The 21,274-nt window shown below is 40.0% G+C and overlaps 1 protein-coding gene across 2 annotated transcripts in view; it reads right to left on the reverse strand.

Moving 5' to 3' along the window:
* FAR2 (fatty acyl-CoA reductase 2) overlaps positions 1–21,274 on the reverse strand; it is a 146,187-nt gene that overhangs the window by 50,730 nt on the left and 74,183 nt on the right. Inside the window, exon 2 of one of the 2 annotated variants that reach the window (XM_035027982.1) lies at positions 4,863–5,091. In XM_035027982.1, coding sequence (XP_034883873.1) covers positions 4,863–5,051 — 189 coding nt within the window. In that variant the 5' untranslated portion in view covers positions 5,052–5,091. Of the gene's footprint in view, positions 1–4,862; positions 5,285–21,274 lie in introns of those variants that run through there. The other variant, XM_035027983.1, reaches the window with a different exon arrangement.

A 21,274-nucleotide genomic window follows, 5' to 3' on the forward strand; every position in this document is an offset into this window, starting at 1 on the left:
TTTCTTTCTTTCTTTCTTTCTTTCTTTCTTTCTTTCTTTCTTTCTTTCTTTCTTTCTTTCTTTCTTTCTTTCTTTCTTTCTTTCTTTCTCTCTCTCTCTCTCTCTCTCTCTCTTTCTTTCTTTCTTTCTTTTTTTTTTTTTTTCTTAAGAGGAAGAAAATGGCCCACAGCAAGCAGGCTTAACATGCTTCAACTAATCTGAGTTGAATAACTGTCAAATTGAAGGCCAGCTATGCTATTATTAAAAGTGTGTGTTTGTTAATCATGGGGAAATGTAAATTGCTGGCAAGATGATATCATTCTAGTTGTCCCAAGTTCATAGAAGCCTCTTGCTTTTTGTGGCATAGTTTCTTAGGAAAAATAAAAAAATAGTAATGGTACAAAACTGGCTTTGGGAATTTAAAATACAAACTTCTGTTTCCAATTGCCTTTGCCTTGTGTAAAGATTTAACAGAACCATTAATGTCAATCAGAAGTTCATTTTTGGAAGTTGATTGGCAACAAGCAGCTCTTTTACTGGGTAGCCTTGAACCAAACATGGAAACGCTTCTTTTTCTTATGAAAAAGTCTTTGAAAATAACGAGGAACTTGTACATAAAATGAAATGAACATTTCTGGTGGATGCTTCTTAGTACTCGACAGCGTCGGATTGCTGACATTTCCTTTGCAGGTGTTATTTGGTTCAAAAGCTGATTCGTCTAAGTGCCTTATTTCTCCTTTCAGGGATTAATTTCTTTAATATATTCTAGAAACTACTAAACAGGGACAGTTTTGTGAAAGGAGTCAACAAAGTATTTCATAAAATGTTACTATCTTCTGTTGTCTTAAACCTGATTAGTTCTGTGAACCGAGAGTCCAGTGTGTGACCCTGCATGATTCATTAACTACAGCTCTCCATGGTATTTCAAAGTTGATTTATCTCATGGACAAATGAGAGCTTATTAATTCACATTTTTCCAGAGAAGTTGGCTTGAAGTATCCAGCACAACCTGCCAAGCTCTGTCTTTGTTTATAAATCCATTTCCTGGTGACATCATACAAGATACTCCCACCCTGGAAATCTTGTATTTTGCCTGGTCTTCTTAGATGATTAATTCTAAACCCAGCATAATCTCATTGTAACCCTCCCCTTATTTGATTACTACAGTTCAATAGAAGATGCCCAACGTTTTTTAGGATTCTCTCAATAAAACATTTTTTAGATACTAACCTCTCAATTACTCTTAATTAACGACCTCACTCTTCATACAATTTCAACTACCTGGGGTTTTATTTTTCAAATATGGATATTGTCTCCTTGATGTTTTCTTAAACAGTTATTAAGAGTAGATTATAATGAATTTAAAATCCTAAATGGGTATAAATGGGACATGTTTGTTGGAAAAAGAAACACAGCTTTAAGGCACTAAAGAACCTTTCAACATTTCTTTGAACTTGACAACTGAATGATTTACTGGCAACTCATTATCTGTTATTGTGAGGAAGAGCCATGTCTTGTTAAGCAAAGTCATATGCAAGACAGCAAAATGGATAAAATATCAATCTCTCTAAAACTGGTTTTTGCTACAATGAAAAGCTGGTTGATTCATAATGAAATGAACACATTTTTCATAAGTAAGAGACTAAGCAGCCAGCTTGGGGACCCCGGGGACACACAAGTTGAATAGCCTGGATCTGTGATGAGCATATTCACATTTTAGCACATGAAATCTTATTTTCCTTAGAAGTTTCTCATATTTTAGGAAGGAAACTAGAAGATTAAAAAAATAATAATGCTGAATACTTGGTATCATATTTCTAATAAAAATAGAGTCAAATTATTTAATTTGATAATCAGTTTCAAAACTCAAAATTAACTGAACTTGTATCTCATGACATGCTCTAAGTAAAAAAAAAGTAACATAATCTGGAAAGTTTTCTGTTTGTTTTGTTTACCGTTCAAAAGTCGTCCATTCACATAGTTTAAAAACATAATCTTAAGGTTTGTCTTTATTTGAATTTTTAGTTTCACAATGATTATGAGCAATAATACCTTGTGTCGCACAGATCGAAACTAATGACAGGGGGCTATCCCTTATTTCCACACAGCTTTATCAGCGGCAGTCAGTAATAATGTCCTCATATTCTGAGGCCAGAATCCATGATTTGTGTAGTGGAAGCTTTTCAGTTTTGGAATACCCCAAAATAAAGCACATCATTTTTAAAATTCTATATAGTGCCAAGAAAGTGGGTATTTGCTTAACCAAAGGCTTGTTTTCAACAGGTGATAGAATCTGCTCTTTTTAGCAATAAACTTTTCTGTTATAAATGACAACATAGAATGGAGGTAGGTGTTGTCTTAAAAAATAATCAGACATAGTGTGCAAGCTTCTGAAAATTCTTTAGATGTCCAAGGCACTCAAGGAATAAAAGTACTATAAAAGGAAAAAAGAGAAAAAAAAAAAGAACCCACAAAAGGGTCATGCAGACACGGCATTTAACGACAGATATTAAGTTCTTTAGCCATATAATGCACAACAGATTTCTTTCTTCCCATAATTCTTTTAGGGAAAATTTATGGAGAAAAGAAAGTGATACAATAAGCTCTAATTAGCCTAACAGTAAAATGTGAGGCCATAGGGGATAGTGGTTAAAGCCCTACCATACCTAATAATATCAGACTTGGATCTGAATCCAGAAAGACTTGAGTGGGTGGAGAGAGAGAGAAGGGTGAATAGACAGCCAGCCAGACAGACACTCCTGGGTAAGCAAGGCAGTATTACCCTGTTTTACAAATAAGGAAACTAAGGCTCAATAAAGTATGTGTCTTGCCCCCTGTCCCACAGCTAATAATTGGCAGGGCTGAGATTCAAACCCAGGTCAGTCTGCCTTGAAGTCCCCTGCTCTGGAAGCACCATCTGATAAAAACAGACAGTTCCCGGAGGATACTGATTCTGCTGGTCTGGAGACCACAGTTTGGGAACCGCTATTTACAAAGGTCAACAGCCGACAATAAATAGCCCAAGAGTGGAGACAGGTGTAGAGATTTCACAAGCCAGCCTTACAGAGAAGTTATATACAGTACAGTCAAGATTTCCAGAACAAAAGCAATGTTGCTGTGTCATCAAAAAGAACGGGAGGTAAAGGTTGCACTGACCACAAGACTCCCTGCCACAATATTTACCTAGAAATCTATAAGCTGGCCACAAAGCTACAAGGGAATGTCTGCTCTGTGATAAAAACAAAGTCTGTTAGGGATATGTAACTGAGTGAAGCTGTCTGAAGCGGGATCTGAGAGTTTATTCTAGATTTCAGCTTTATGCCACTTAGCCTTTTGGTCTTACTCAGAACCACTAGTTACCATGCAGGCGGTGCTGGGTAGAAGGAAGCGTTATTGGTTCGGGAGCCAATCTAAAGTCTGACTCTCTCATTTACTAGCTGGGTGACCTCTGGTAAGTTAACACTTCAGGTCTCAGTTTTCCCATCTACAAAATGAACACTGAGGATATGAATCATTCTTTCTTCACAAAAATCAAAGAGGTAAGGCACAAAAAAGCCTTTGAATAGTGTCTTGCATGTCCTAAGTACCCAGTAACGGTCAACTACTATTATTTTCCCACTGCTGAGTCAGGTCATGAGATACAGGAGAAGCTTTCCTGATTCTCTTGCTGATCATTTGTACCCAAATCTCATCCTGGTGCCTGCAGATAGATGTGGTCAACGGGGTTACTGGGCATCTACAGTGTGCTGGGCTAGCAGATACCACCTCCATTAGATATGAGCCTTCCTGCACATGGGAAAGGAGCCTTTGTAAAAAAAAAAATCTCTTATTTAAATTTTCCTTTTGCTAACCCTAAATGACCCTGTATATTCCAAAGAGGACTATAAACCCGACACGTGCCTTTTTTCATTTAGCTCCTGTGGCAATCCTGGGAAGTCTCTGTGGTTGTTCCTATTTTGAACACTGCAAACTGGAGCTTACGAGGTAAAGTGACAATGAATTGAAAAGCCAGAATTTGAGCTCAGATATGCTTGAGACCAAAGCCAATACTACCTTCAAATTTGTAAAACATGGGAGGATATACATAATCCTTTTTTGAAGGAGATGGTTTGATACCCAAATGCTCATTTATGCATATCATATTTCATTTTGCATGTCTTCCCCTTAGAGGAACCTATGGGATAACAAAAATACCACACTACCCAGATCAAGTGTAGAACACCTAAACATTGCGGAGTTTGGGCAACTGGAAGTATTATCACACGGCTATTTACTAATCGTATCTGTTCAGAATAGAATAGAATAGAATGTCCAAAAATGGGGGGTGGGGCAGAACTACCTAGAATTTAGAAGAAAGGTCAGGGGTGCCTGGGTGGCTCAGTCGGTTAGGTGTCTGCCTTCAGCTCAGGTCATGATCCCCGGGTCCTGGGATCAAGCCCCACTTTGGGCTCCTTGCTCAGTGGGGAGTCTGCTTCTCCCTCTCCCTCTGCCCCCTGCTTCTGCACTCTCTCTCTCCCTCTCAAATAAATAAATAAATAAATAAATCCTAAAAAAAAAGAAGAAGAAAGGCCAGAAAGAGTTCCGTTGAACAGTGACAGATTTCGAGCCTGGAGAGTCCACTCTGGGGGGTGTTAGCATTTTGATTCTTACTCAGTAATTTCCAGAACATAGAATATCTGCTCAACTGCTCTGGACAGGGCCTAAGCACCCTTTCTTCTCTTACAGGAAAACATCACAGATTTCTATGAGCTATTAGTTGCCATCTTGTTCTGTCTCCTCTCCTCTACCTGCCCAGGCATCCTGGCCCCCACTTGCAGGTCTGGGACAGTCAGGGAACACTGTAGTGAGTCATCTTGCCCCAAGGCTCTTCCCCTATGGCATACCTTACTATTTAGGATCTGGAAAACCCTCTGCTGCGTTGTCTGGCCTGCCTTGGGCCTCACAAGGATGTAAATGACTTTCAGGTCAGGGCTGGTGCGAAACAGCTTCTCCATCAACACTTTGCCCATGAAGCCTGTGGCCCCAGTAATGAGGATGGACTTGCCACTATAGAAAGCTGCAATCATGGACATGATTCTTCTCTTTGTCTTTTAAAACTCCGGAAAGAGGTTCCTGAAAAGGAAGAGAAATAAGAAAACATGACATTCTCAGAAGTTCTGAAATGCAGTCAATTTAAAATGTTGCTGGTCCTTCCAGGAGTTTTGAATGCAGAAAAAGGTTAGAGTGAGAGCATCATACTTTATTGACAACACGATTCATTTCAATCAATATTTATTGAGCCTACTTTGCCTGCCAGACTTTATGCCAGGAATTGTGGGCAGAAAAAAAAAAATGAGTAAGACATGGTTTGCTCTCAAGAGATTGCTCATAGTCTAACGGAGGAGACAGACATCTAAATAGACAGACATCTGAATATAATATGTAAGTGCTAAAGCAAAGGGATTACAGAGGTGGGTGTATAGCAGGATCTGGAAATTTCATGCTTTCCATGGATTGTTTTGAACCCGGGCTTAGAGGCAGACACTTCACATGGCATGTCAAATAGCACATGGTGCCTTTTCTGGGAGGCCCAGGACCTAAGGGCTGCATCTGGCTTGCCACTCCCAGATCTGCTCTTTCTCTCTGCTCCTGGCAACGGTCTTAAATGGACGGAGCCCCTATAATCACCCAGTGCTATTTCAGAGCTTAACAAAGCCTCTGCTCCTGGCCTTGCTTGTTCAACCTTCTCTGCCCTTTGCAGTGTTTCAGCATGGAAAGCAGCAGTGGAGAGCTTTGAATGAATGAAACAGTGCTGCGGCCTGGTTGTGGACTTCCTGTCTGTCCCATCAGGTCCCCCCCGAGATCTGCTGGATGGCGGTGGGTGGATCATGCAGAACACAACTCCAGGGACTGGCCCTGACATCAGAGCTCATGAAGAAGAAGAAAAAAACAAGTAGAAAAATCAGCACCCTGCCTTGTCACCTCCAGTCAAGGTTACCCTGCCAGTAACTCCTTAAGGAACTCCTTAACTCCTCATAGTCATAATTTACAGATTGTAATGATGGTCATAATTTATACTGTAAGGATCTTGAGGCTGTTCTTGGGCAGAACTCTTTGCCTTTGGAGGATTCATTCACTCATAAATTTACTCAACAAATAATTTTGAGTACCTGCCCTGCCAGACTCTGCCCTAAGTTCTGAAGATAAGCAGATGAATGAGGCAAACAGATCCTCGTGCTCCCTTGAGCAGAAGAGTCCAGCAATACAAAGATTGGTAAATATGTAAACATGATAATGACAGACTGTTACAGATGCAAATAAAATAAGGATCAATGACAGAAATCACATCCAATCATTGACCCTATTCACCTTAGGAAATCTGGATTTCAAATCATGTTAGTTATATCCACTGAGTTACTATTTAATCCCTTTTATTGGGGCGCCTGGGTGGCTTAGTCAGTTTGCGTCTGGCTCTTGGTTTCAGCTCGGGTCATGATCTTAAGGTTGTGAAATGGAGCCCCATGTCGGACTCCATGCTTAGCAGAGAGTCTGCTTGAAGATTCGCTCCCTCTGTCCCTCCCCCTGCTCGTGTGCTCTCTCTTTCTCTCTCTCTAAAATAAATAAATCTTTTAAAAAAATAAACCCCTTTTACTTAGGGTTTATGTGAAAAATATTATTTTGAAGAACACATTTGGGGGCGCCTGGGTGGCTCACTTGGTTAAGCCACTGCCTCCGGCTCAGGTCATGATCCTGGAGTCCCAGGATCGAGTCCCGCATCGGGCTCCCTGCTCGGCGGGGAGTCTGCTTCTCCCTCTGACCCTCCCCCCCCATGTGCTTTCTCTCTCTCATTCAATAAATAAATGAAATCTTAAAAAAAAAAAAAAAGAACACATTTGGATCTTGTACAAAACAGCAATTAATCATAGTTTTTTTTTTTAACCATGTTGCAAAATGTCACTCATATTGCAATCTATCCAATCATTTTCTCAAGATTTTATCACTTGGGAAAAGTACTGAAGAGTCTTGCCTTGCCTGCCTGGAAGCTCAGAAAAGTGTGGAAGGCAGTATGACATCCTAGCTGAGCTCACAGGTTCTGAGCAAGACTATCTGAAATCAAATTCCAGTTCTGCCACTTACTAGCACTGTGACCTCAGGCACATTATTACTCTCTCTGCGCTGTAGCTTGCTCATTAGTAAATGGGGATAACAAAAGTATCCATATAATAATGCTGTGGTAAGAATAATATGAATCAACATATTACTAAAACTCTTAGTAATCAAAACAGTATTCTACTGGAACAAAAAATAGACACATAGGTCAAGAGAGTAGAACAGAGAGCCCAGAAATAAACCATGCTTATGTGGCCAATTAATCTACAATAAAGGAGGCAAGAATATATAATGAGGAAAAGGTAGTCTATTAAGTGGTGCTGGGAAAACTGGACAGCTACATGCAAAAGAAAGAAACTGGACCACTTTCTTACACCACACACAAAAATAAACTCAAAATGGATTAAAGACCTAAATGTGAGACCTGAAACCACTAACTCCTAGAAGAAAACACAGGTGATAATTTCTTTGCCATCAGCCACCGAAACATTTTTCTAGATGTATCTCCTCAGGCAAGGGAGACAAAAGCAAAAAATAAACTATTGGGACCACACCAAAATAAAAATCTTTTGCACAGCAAAGGAAACCATCAAAAGAAAACAAGGCAGCCTACTGAATGGGAGAAGATATTTGCAAATGATATATCCAATAAGAGATTAATATCCAAAATATATGGAGAACTCATACAAGTGAACGCCAAAAAAACCCAAATAATATGAATAAAAATGGGCCAAGGACCTGAGTAGACATTTTCCCAAAGAAGACATACAAACGTCTAACAGACAGATGAAAAGATGAGCAATATCACTCATCATCAGGGAAATGCAAATCAAAACTACGAGTTATCACCTTAACACTTGTCAGATGGGTAGAATAAAAAAGACAAGAAATAACAAATGTTGGTGAGGATGTGGAGAAAATGGAACTCTTGTACACCGTTGGTGGGAATGCAATTTGGTACTGCTCCTGTGGAAAACAGTATAAAGATTTCTCAAAAAATTAAAAATAGTATTACCATATGAGCCAGTAATTCCACTACTATTTACCCAAAGAAAACAAAAACACTACTTTGAAAAGATACATGCACCCCTATGTTTGTTGAAACGTTATTTATAATAGCCAAGATATGGAAGTAACCTACGTGTCTGTCAATAAGTGGATGGATAAAGAAGATGTGGCATATGTAATATTACTCAGCTATAACAAAGAATGAAATCTTGCCATTTGCAACAATATGGATGGACCAAAAGGTATAATGCTAAGTGAAATAAGTCAGACAGAGAAAGACAAATACCATATGATTTCACTCACATATGGAATTTAAGAAACAAAGCAAACAAACAAACAAAAGAGACAAAAAGCCAGACTCTTAAATACAGAGAACAAACTGATGGTTACCAGAGGGCGGGTGGGTGGGGGCATGGGTGAAATAGATAAAAAGGATTGAGGGTACACTTATCATGTTGAGCAGTGAGCAATGTAAGAATTGCATCTGAAACTAATATAACACTGTATGTTAATTACTTATCAATAAAAAAAGAAAACTCTTAGAAATATTAGTTACCTATAATATATACTCAATAAGTATTAGCTATTAATATAGTCACTGGTTATACATTTTTCCTCTTAATAGTTCCTGGTTTTTCCTTTTGACATTTATTTTAAGTGCTCTGTCTTGTGCATTTTATACAGCCTCTTTTGGAAATAGGAGGTGATTTGTAACTCAATCAGTCATCAAGCCAAGTAAACTGCTTTCCCCAAATGCAACTCTACTTGATGATAAACCTTGCCAGTTCCTGTTTTAGCACGATACTCCTTTAGTATATTAGGTATAAATAAGCATGGGTGGCAGGAAAATACAGAAGAGAAACTGAGTTTGGATAGGGTTATTTCCCAACCTCACTTGTTCTGAAGATGTCAGATGCTGGTTTTGCACTCTTATAGGCTTTAGTGGAGTCTATTTTATAGAAATATGAACATACTGTTAAGATATTTTGATCCCAGACAGAGTTTTGTAATCTGTGATAAAAAATTTTAAGAAGCAGGTAATGTATTTCTTTTTTTTTTTTTTAAAGATTTTATTTATTTATTTGACAGAGAGAGACACACAGTGAGAGACGGAACACAAGCAGGGGGAGTGGGAGAGGGAGAAGCAGGCTTCCCGCGGAGCAGGGAGCCCGAGGCGGGGCTCGATCCCAGGACCCTGGGATCATGACCCGAGCAGAAGGCAGACGCTTAACAGCTGAGCCACCCAGGTGCCCCACAGCTAATGTATTTCTAATGAGCCCATTTCTTATGGGACAAAGGAAGACTTGATGTGTCTGCAAAGAATTGAATTTGCCTGCTCTGTCTGGGGTCCAAATACTTGTCAAGCACAACCAAAACCATGGCAGAGTACACTGAGTTCTCTGACAGGAAACAAAATAAACCAGTATTTTGTGGCACTCATTACCTGATTGTCGGGAACAGGCAGCAGAGGAGAGTGGCCAAGACTCTAAACAAGGCAAGTGGTTCTGAAAACTGTCAGAGAATTCCTCATCCTCAGATCAAAGTTGTATCAGAGATGTTTCTTCTACTTCTTGCCTCCACTCTAAATATATGGCTTAGTTCCTGGTCCCAGAAACTCCTATATAAAATGTGGCTCCCGGGGCGCCTGGGTGGCTCAGTCAGTTGAGTGTCTGCCTTTGGCTCAGGTCATGGTCCCGGGGTCCTGGGATCGAGCCCCGCAATGGGCTCCTTGCTCAGTGGGGGTCTGCTTCTCCCTCTCCCTCTGCTGCTCTATCAAATAAATAAATAAAATCTTAAAAAAAAATTTGGCTCCCTGAATTCTGTTCCATATATTAAATTACAAAGTCCAGGAATTATTAACCTTGAATATAATTCATTAAAATACTTAAGCTAATTATTTTAAAAATTAAAATAAACTTACATTCAGTAATGGACGATAACACAACTCTAGAAGGAGTAATATGTTTAGGACCAGCTGACTGGTCATCTTCTGATTGCCAGTGCAGAGAGCAAAGGATAATTTGCTGTTTCTCATGCTTATGATATGGCTTGTGAGAAGCCTAAGCTGCTTTGACAAATACCAGAATCATCCTGTATAATGTAGGATATATTATGCTTGCATGAAAAAGGAGGGGGCCTCTGAAAGTCAGCCAGTGCATTTTTATTGAATGTCTACTATGTGCCAGATACTGTCTAGACCCTGGGAATAGTAGTGAATGGGCTGTAGGCAGCTTAGATTCTTCCTTTCTTTTCTGGAGCTTTTTTTCCCTCAAGATCATGTCTCACGGTCATGAGTAGAAATAGCTAGTTTTTACTCTTCTTTTGGTGGTAAAATGAGGCTGTTCTTGTTTCTGGAGAACAGATGTTAAAAATACTGAATCATGATTGTTGTGCCAAGTTATACATTTTTTGCAGGTTTCAGCATATGGAAATTATTCTTTGAGTGGTTCTTCTGGAGAATAAAAAATTAAGATTCAAATACTTAAGGGAGACAAGTTTATGGATATTTCTTGATAGTCCTTTAGAGAAAAACATTTTTAAAAGAAACAAGGTGCTTTGCCCCTCAGGAATCCTACTTAACCAAGGTACTGGGCGCTGTCCGGTACAATGTAAAGTGTTTAGCTGCACCCCTCGCCTCTACTCACTAGATGGTAATAACATCCCTCTTCCCCAGCCAGGCGTGACAATCCAAAATGTGTTTAGACTTTGCTAAATGTGCTCTTGGGAAAAATGGCCTCTTCTTCAGAGAATCACTGTTCTTGGACCTTCTTCAATACTCATTTTATAATATTTAGCACACCCCATTAAAAAGTCAAGATTCAAGGCTTAAATTTCTGCTTGTGAGACTAAGTACAAATATGATCCACTGCACCCCTATTTTATCTATACTAAATCCTTCATAGCTACATACATTTACCCAAGCAAATTACATGCATGGGAAATCCTGATTGTACTCAATGTGGAGATGAAGGAAGACTTCTTCAGAGAAAGATGTCTCACTTTTTATTTAACGAAATTTCCTTTAGTCTCTGTGCTTTAAATTAGACTATGAACCCCACCTTGCATACAGATTGAGCCTCTCACTTTCATCCATCGAAACCGATTACTGGCAAATTTAGGAAAGGATGGCAATCAGACCAGCATGAGACCAGCTGAGGAAAACCATTAGTATTGGTTGCTGTATATTAATAATTCTAAGGATAATTGAGCCAATACCATCTATATGTAATTCTGTGCCCTTTTTTTCGAAGATTCAAAGATGCTGTGTGTTAAGAGATAAGTCATGTTGGCAAATGGAACGTTGGTTGGCAATGGACACAGTAATATGGGCTGATCTACTGAAGAAAATTGATGCTATTTTGGAAAATGCAGCAAATGAAAGTTGTTCTGCTTCACCAAAATCGAACAGTTGAAATTCTTTCAATAAGTGTGCTGAATTAGCTGCATAAATGCATTTACAAAAATATTATTCAATGAATAAAAGGAAACCACAAACTTGTGAAAACATAATGTCCATTACAAATCCCTATGGGAAAGACTGGGGGAGGGCTATGAAATAAATGACAGTAGCTGTATAACTGTGTGATAGGATTCAAGGAAAAGAGCCTCATTTCATGGCTATAATTTCTTTCCATGACTTAAAAGGTAATTTAATAATACATACTTTAAAAAAGAAGTTCTCAGAAAGTAATGGCAGCCAGTATTTTTATAGTCTCTTCTTTTGCTGTGGGCACTGAAAGTACAAAGACATTTGCAAAACAAACCTCCTTAGTTTAAAGTGTATTTAAATTATTTTTAAAAGAGCTGCTCAACTGACATTACACACTGATATGGACTGAATTATGTCCCTTCCAAATGCATATGTTGAAACCCTACCCCCTCAGCTGATGGTATTTGGATATAAGGCCTTGGGGTTACATGAGGTCATCAGGGTAGGGCCCTAATCTGGCAGGACTGGTGTCCAAACAAGGAGACACCAGAGAACAGGCTCTCTTCAAACAGGCACCAAGGAAAGGCTATGTGAGTTCATAGAGAGAAGGCAGTTGTCTACTATGCCAAGAAGAGTGCTCCCACCAGAAACTGAATTTGCTGGCACCTTAACCATGGACTTGGAGTCTCAAAAACTGTAAGAAATAAAGGTCCATTAAAGCCACCTGGTCTGTAGTATTTTATTATAGCAGCTTGAGTAGACTAAAGCACACACAAACACATATGACCAGAGACATGAACATTTCTGTTCGAGTAAAATAACTTGACAATAATTCCTAGCAACCTTCTTAATTTGGGAGTAAACCTGTGTCATTTTCCCATCTTTGCAGATAGAGGTAGGACATGGATTCTTGCTATTCATATGTTTGTGAAAATACGGACAGGCCTTTGACAATAAACTACAGAGACCACATTAATCCAAGTTTTAAAGAAAAATTTGTATATAAGTCACATATCTGTTTGTCAAGCACTTAGTGAAAAAAAGAAGTTTTCATCAGAGAGTTCTTTTTTTATTTAGCTTAAGTTTCCAAATTATACAATTCAGCAATAAACTTAGATTCCTTTCCGTGTGGGTTTGTTACATAAAGTCTTTCTGTGAGAACTTTTAAGTTCTTGAGGGGGGAATATTGACCCTCAGGGGTATTGTAGGCAACTGTTGGGGGCACAGGCCGCACTAATCAGATCAGCGACGGCCACAGTCAAGAAGAACCAATTTGGAAAGAGTTCTGGGCAGGGGGAAGGACCGTCCAGGCTGGCTTTAGGAACACAGAATTTACTAATCACCTTAACACTCCTAATAACAGTCTTCCTAGTTTCCTTCTGCTTAGCTCATCAGTAAATTTTCAAAAAACCCTCCAAATTTAACAAAAATTAAAAAGGAGGGGCACCTGGGTGGCTCAGTCGCTTAAATGTCCAACTCTTGCTTTCGGCTCAGGTCATGATCTTAGGGTGGTGAGATCCAGCCCTGTGTTGGCTCTGTGCTCAGTGGGGAGTCTGTTTGAGATTCTCTCTCCCTCTGCCCCTGCCCCTGCTCGCACACACTCTCGCTCTCATATACATAAACAAATCTTAAAAAAAAAATGAAAAAGGAAAAGAAATGACCTAAACTCATCATTTCATCATAACTGATTTTTTTTTATCATAACTGATTAAATAGGTGTGCAGCCTGCCTACCATATGCGACACTCTGTGTTAGACGTGACTAATTAATTTGTAAACATTCTCACTAAATAGTAAGGCATTATGAAAATACATGGTATCATTATTATTGATTACAGGTTAAGTCACACAACAGGCAGCATACGAAGATTCTAAAATGGTATCAAGACAGTCACAATCAAATGAAAATCTTGATGCTTCCTATTTTGTCTTGATGAATTATAAACTGGGTCAGGTTATAAATAAAAGAATGGCTGATCTAGTAACACAATGACCAAAGAACCCAACTGAATGGATAGTAAGCTAACCTACTTTTTCATGCTCTGCCTAGAACTAAAGATGATTTTTTTAAAGATGACAGGAAATAGAATATCAATCTATCTATCCATCTATCTGTAGACAGAGGGGGAGAGAGAGACAGAGATAGGGAGGAGAGAAAAAGAGGGGGAAAGGGAAAGAAAGAGAGAGGGGAGGGAGGAGAGAGGGAGAGAAGGAGGGGGGGAGAGAGGAAGATGGGGAGAGAAATGGGGGGGGTAGATTTAAGAAATTGGCTTATGAGATTATAGAGGTTTGGTAAATCCAAAATCTGCAGGCTGGAGACTCAAGGAAGAGTTGCAGTTTAAGATCAAAGGCAGAATTTTTTCTTGGGGGAGGTCAGTCTTAGTTCCATTAAGGTCTTCAACTAATTGGATGAGACCCACTTACATTACAGAGGATAACCTGCTTTACCCAAAGTCCACTGATTTACATGCTAATCTCAATCAAATAACACTTTCACAGAAACATCCAGAATAATGTTTGACTGCTATCTAGGCACTGTAGCCTAGCCAAGTTGACATATAAAAATAAACATCGTTAAGTCCACTCTTGTTGACTTGGCACCCACACACATCTCTTTAAACCATAATTTCCAAATAAAAACAACAAACTCATACTTCTGCCCAACATTTTACAACTATCCTGCATACAAGTAAAACATACTAACCCTTTCCCCAGAAGAGGATGCTAAGTCTTTGGGTAACATTTATTCTTCTTCCTGATATCCCATAACTTAAATACTATGACATAAAGTTGTAAGTACTTAGTACTATGATATAAAATCAATACATTTTATGTAACATGATAAAAGGATCAGGTATTGAGGAAAACAAACATTTGTTTTACACACAGACACACATACAAAAATGTATTCATAATGAAATAAGAAAAAAAAAGCCATGACAATTCCAGTCCTCATTTCTATAATTAGTTACATGGCTGTAACTGGTGTTTGTAACTACCTTCTTCCACTATTTATTCTGTATTCTCTTTGCCCTCAGCAAGCACGTCAGCTGGCCATGACTCTTTACCTGGTGGGGTAAAGGGTCTGGGTCATCAGGAGTCCTCCCTGAACTGCGTAATACTAAGAGATGCCCTGAGGAATCTCCTGTATTTCAGACAGACTTTTCCTTACCTCCATTGTGAAGTAGGAGTCCAATTTCTCCCTTGGTAGTCAGGATCAGTCATTCCGGCCAGTGGTGGCTTTGCCTGTTGATTCAGTGGCATGAGGAGTCCGAAGTGGCCAGGCAGCCATCTTAACTTCCAGTTCGATGGAATCATTGTTGTGGTTCCTGGTGGAACCATTCTTTCCTTTGGAACTAAGATCTCTAGGCCAGCAGAACATAGGGTCATGGGGAGAGGGAGAACTTTTTTGCTAGAGGGCCACTGGGGTAACAGTGAGTGGTGACACTCTCATTTCCACCCCTGAACTCCTGGACCTGTGAATCTTCGGTATGGGAGAAAACAGCATCATCTACTGGATGCTGATTCAGAGCGTCTACAGCCTTCTGGAGAACCTTACCTCAGTCCTTCAAGGTAGTGCCAGCCGGCTGGCAATCTAAACCAGTCTTCTCCAGGCCATTCCACCATTCTATCAAACCAGCTGCTTTGGGAAGATGGAGAACATGGTCAGACCAGTGAATTCTATGAGCATGAGCCCATTGCCACATTTCATTTGCTCTGAAGTGATTTCCTTGATCAGAAGCAATGCTGTGCAGAATACCATGATGGTGAATAGGCTTTCTGTAAGTCTACTCATGGTAGTTTTGGTAAAAGCACTACATGCAGGGAAGGCAAATCCAAATCTTCTCTCTCAGTAAGAACAAAACACTGACCCATGATGGAAATACACTCTGCCTCTGGGTAGCTGGCCTACACCTTGAGGACTCCATGTTGGTCTCTGCTGCTGGCAAATTGGGCACTCACCAGTGTGTTTGCAGACAAGTTGGCCTTGGTGAGCCAAAGTCCATGTTGCTGAGCCCACTCTTCATCCCTGCCACTATGACCACTTGGTTTATGAGCTATCAGGGCATATAGGGGTAGTTGGGTATTCACAGAATAGGTCATCCTATCCATTTGATTATTAAAATCTTCCTTTGCTGAGGTTGCTCTTTGGAAAACATTTATGTGGTACACAAGTTTCTTCATGTTTTTGCCCATTTCCATGTACCTCGAGGGAATCATCAATTTTCCAATCATGTTCTTTCAAAGTCCCTGACCACCCAGCCAAACCATTGGCCACAGGCCATAAATCAGTATACAGTTGCACGTCAGGCCATTTCTCCTTGCAAGCAAAGTGAAGAAACAGGTGCACTGCTTGACATTCTGTTCACTGAGAGGATTTGCCTTCATCACTGTCCTTCAGGGGATGTCCTGGAGAGAAGCAGTTATTCACTTCGGGTGGTAACCACATATCATCTCTTCTTCTGTCAACTGATGATAGGGACTTCCTCATGAGGCCATAGGTGCAGGCTGAGGGAGAAAAGGTAGAACCAGTGGGGACCAGGGGCATTTGGGCCACTTCTTCATGTAAATTACTGGTGTCTTTAAGACTCTCTTGGGCCTGATCAGATATATACAATACATAATGCCAGCAATGTAAGGATCAAAATGATTTCTTATGGAAGGGAAAGGTGATCAAGATTCCTGTAAATTAAATTATGGCAGAGAGCTGCAGAGCTGATATACCCCTAAGGGAGGACAGTGAAAGTGTCTTGCTGGTCTTGCCAGCGGAAAGCAAACTGCTTCTGGTGGTCTTTATCAATAAGGATGGAGGAAAAAGCATTGGCCAGATCAACAGCCACATACCAGCACCAGTAAATGTGTTCATTTTCTCAAGCAATGAAACCACATCTGGTACAGCAGCTGCAATCAGAGTCACCAGTGCGTTAAGCTTATGACAATCCACTGTCATTCTACAAAATCCATCTGTCTTCTGCACGGCCCGATAGGCAAGTCGAATGGGAATATGGTGAGAATTACCACCTCTGCATCTTTCAAGTCTTTGACGGTGGCACTTGTCTCTGCAATCCCTCCAGGAGTGAGGTATTTCTTTTGGTCTACTATTTTTGTGGTTAGAGGCAGTTCTAGTGGCTTCCACTTGGCCTTTCTCACTCCACAGGCCAGGGAACCAGTGTGGGGATTCTGCCAGCTGCTGGGTATATCTATTTCAATTATGCCTTTTTTTGTTGTTTTTAAGAGAGAGAGAGCATGTGAGCAGGGTGGAGGGGAGGGGAAGAGCGAGACAGAGAGAGAGAATCTTAAGCAGGCTCCATGTCCAGCACAGAGCCCAATGCAGAGCTCCATCTCACCACCCTGAGACCATGAGCTGAGCTAAAATCAAGAGTCGGACACTTAACTGACTGAGTCACCCAGGTGCCCCTCAATTACGCCTTTTTGAACTGAGGAAATAACCACAGAATGGGTTCAGACATCTATTGAGCCCACTGTGAGATGGTTCTAACCTAAAACTCCATTGATCACCTGACCTCCATAAGCTCCTATTCTGACCAATGGACCACAGTGACATTTTGGGTTTCCTAGAATTAGTGTCAGTTCAGAGCCAGTGTCCAGTAATCCCCCAAAGCTCTCATTATTTTCTTTTTCCCCAATGTACAGTTACTCTGGTTAAAGATTGCAGGTCCTTTTGGGGATGGCTGGGAAAAAGATTAACAGAGTAAATTTTTAGCAATATTCAGGAGTGAATGAAGGGGACTTGGCTTCCCTTTCATTCTGGGTCTATAAACCAGCTCATATCTGGGGATTGATGAAGGGGTCCTAACTCTGTTTTTATGATTCAAGTAAATTTTGTTCAGTTGACCTAGAACTTTTCTGCTTATACAGATCAAGCAAGAATTTAGTAGGCTTCCCATATATTTTGCTTCTAGGGACACCATGATCAACCAGTCAATGCCCTAGCTCTCTACAAGTCAGACTATTCTGATTTCTGCTTTATCTTGCCGTCCATTATGGAACCGTGACCACCTTGACTTTGGCATTTGAGGGTCATCATTTGGCTCCTGCCATGCCAGGATCCTCATTGCATTTAGGTTTCCCAATTTAATGACAACTATAAGTTCTGACTATAAGTTCTGGCCTACAGAGAAGAACGATCACTGAGATCTTCAAGGATGCTGGGGCTCCCCTCACAAACTTATTTCGGTGGCCCAGCCAAATTGACACATAAAATGAACCATCACAATCACTATATTTTCTCCTAACATATTCACCATATGCAGGACTTCTCTCGCAAATTTTAATGAACAAAATCCTTGCTTGATAGCCTGGTAGTTGAACATAAAATACTTATTGGCAGGAAGGAAGTTTTAGTTATTTGGAATTATTTCTCTTGTCTGTTTTTCAGCCAAAGTATTCACTACTGGTAAACTCTTATCTCTAAACAGACTCAGCTTAAGTAACAACAATGAAAAATCATGCACGGTATAATACAGGCACAGTGAGAAGAACACTGGGGTAGGAATTAGCAGCAGAATAGATTTTATTTCTAGATTTTCTAACTGGTCACATAACTTGGAATCTTGAATCCTGGCAGTTCTAGGACTCAATTTTTTCTTCTGTTAAATAATATCCTATCTACTTCACAGAGCCGTTTTAATAATCAAATAAAGTAATAAACAAGAGAGATTATTACTCCAAGTGTCTTCTGACCAGAACAGAATATTTCTCTTGTTCTGTATGTTACATGCTATACTCTTAATGCTACTTTGACCCCAAGTCCAAATACCTTGTGCTTCTTTAATAATAGATATTGCGGATACATCTTGTCACCCTAATTAGATAGTAAAAACACTTGGCTCAGATGTATTGTACACTGTATTATTCTTTACATGCTAACTAGCACAGTACTATGCCATGAAAAGTGTCTTGATAAATATTGCTAAATCAATGAATGAATGACTCAGAACTAAAGGCCTAAAATTGACAAGGCAAGAAACAACAAATGTTGGAGAGGTTGTGGAGAAAGGGGAACCCTCTTACACTGTTGGTGGGAATGCAAGTTGGTACAGACACTTTGGAAAACAGTGTGGAGGTGCCTCAAAAATTTAAAAATAGAGCTACCCTATGACCCAGCAATTGCACTCCTGGGTATTTACCCCAAAGACACAGATGTAGTGAAAAGAAGGGCCATATGCACCCCAATGTTCATAGCAGCAATGTCCGCAATAGCCAAACCGTGGAAAGAGCCGAGATGCCCTTCAACAGATGAACGGATAAAGAAGATGTGGTCCATATATAGAATGGAATATTACTCAGCCATCAGAAGAGATGAATACCCAACTTTTACATCAACATGGGATGGGACTGGAGGAGATTATGCTAAGTGAAATAAGTCAAGCAGAGAAAGTCAATTATCATATAAGGAATAGCATGGAGGACATTAGGAGAAGGAAGGGAAAAATGAAGGGGGAAGATCGGAGGGAGAGATGAACCATGAGAGACTATGGACTCTGAGAAACAAACTGAGGGTTTTAGAGGGGAGGGGGTGGGGTGACGGGTTAGCCTGGTGATGGGTATTAAGGAGGGCACGTACTGCATGGAGCACTGCGTGTAATATGAAAACAATGAATCATGGATCACTACATCAAAAACTGATGATGTATTGTATGGTGACTAACATAATAAAATAAAATTAAATTAAAAATACATAAAATCTTAAAAAAAAAAAGAAGTCAGGGGGTGGTTCACAAAGCCTTGTGGGTATTTGAATCATCTGGATAGTTTGCTAAAATGGCCCTTTTACCACACCTCATTTTCTGAGATCCTGATTGAGGAAGTCAGAGGCAGGGCCCAAGTAGAAGCATTTTAATGACTAGTCCACGGTTTCAGATATCAGTGGGAAGGGAGATGCGGGTATAGGGAATTGAACTGAGTGTGTTCTGATTCCAGATCATATTTTGTACCTTAGCCTGTATCTTTAATGTAAGCCTATGTTGTCCCTCTGATTCATTTTTTCCTCTTAAAACACTACATAAAATAACCTGCTGACTTGAGAATTCTCATTTCTAATAATAGTAGGATGTGGTGAACACAGGATGTTGCAGGGCGTGGCTGCCGTCCAGCCAGAGCCTTCATCTGAACTTAGTCTGAACTTAGTCTGACCTCCTGCTTGCACTAGTTTTGATCCAGAGACTTTCTACACATTTACTACCAGCATCTGAGTTCACAGGTGTAACCCATAATGACACATGTACTGAAAGAGGTGGAATGGGGACACATCTTTTCAAATAAATAACTAAAGCTTTAAAACGTTATTTTCTCCTGTGTTCCTGCTTCAACTAAAAGTTGAAACAAATAGCTATGTAAAGGATTGTTAAAAATATCGTTCAAATATATGCACAGATAGAATAGCATACCGATGATAAATAAACATATTCCATTACCCCAGCGTGAGAAAGGTTATATCAAGGTGTCCTAATTTCCTAATAAGATATAGTCACTCATATTGATTGAAAGACTTATTCAGACTCATTCAAGTAGAGTTTAGAAATAAGGTTGGAGATTTCTATTTCCCAGTCCATACAACCATATCTCAACCTGTTATTCAACCAGGGAAACCACATGGAAAAAAAATGGTTGGAATGTGTAAAAGTCTTTGATAGCAAGGCCTGATTAAAAGGAGATTAATTTGGGCACCTGGGTGGCTCAGCCGGTTAAGCATCTGCCTTTGGCTTGGGTCGTAATCGTGGAGTCCTGGGATTGAGTCCCGCATCGAGCTCCCTGCTCTGTGGGGAGCCTGCTTCTCCCTCTCCCCCGCTCCCCTCTCTCTCTGTCTCTCATGAATACATAAATAAAATCTTAAAAAAACTGAATCCACCAAAAAGACAACTGATTCATAGAATAACACTGAGAAATTGCTGCAAAACCATAGCACAGGGGCGCCTGGGTGGCTCAGTTGGTTAAGTGTCTGCCTTCGGCTCAGGTCATGATCTCAGGGTCCTGGGATCGAGCCCCACATCGAGCTCCCTGCTCCACAGGAAGCCTGTTTCTCCCTCTCCCACTCCTCCTGCTTGTGTTCCGTCTCTCGCTGTGTCTCTCTTTGTCAAATAAATAAATAAAATCTTAAAACAAGAAAAACAAAAAAACCCCATAGCACAAGTTATTGTTTGCACCAAAATATCATAATGGTATATATGGTTCTTTTATAGAGATGTGGGTTAGCAGGATTTGCTACTGTCAATGATTAGATGCAGTATTTACTCACTGTATCCATCCATCCATCCACTCACTATCCATAGCACTAGTCACTTCATGTAGCGAGATTCTAGGAGCTTAGTCATTGCCACATACCAACTAATTATTCTTGAACCACATGGGAAATTATATTTTTTAAAAAGGTTAATATGAAGGTTAGTTAATTATATAGAAATCAATATGGTGAATTGGAACTTCTCATTTTCTAATGGAATTTACTGATCATAACCTATGCCAATTAATTGACAGTCTCTCAGGAAATATCTGAATAAATATAAATATACTATTTGGAAATCTGCAGTTAGGCCTTTATGAAAGATTAATTCTGAATTAAGGCTAATGCTTTCCCTTTCCAGTTCTCTCCATAGGCTTTTTTTTTTTTTTTTTAAGATTTTTATTTATTTATTTGACAGAGAGAGACACAACAAGAGAGGGAACACAAGCAGAGGGGGTGGGAGAGGGAGACGCAGGCTTCCCGCGGCACAGGGAGCCCGATGCGGGGCTCGATCCCAGGACCCCG

The sequence above is a fragment of the Mirounga leonina genome, unplaced genomic scaffold (assembly GCF_011800145.1).
Source record: "Mirounga leonina isolate KUSES-001 unplaced genomic scaffold, KU_Mleo_1.0 Mir_201, whole genome shotgun sequence".
Lineage (NCBI taxonomy): Eukaryota > Metazoa > Chordata > Mammalia > Carnivora > Phocidae > Mirounga > Mirounga leonina.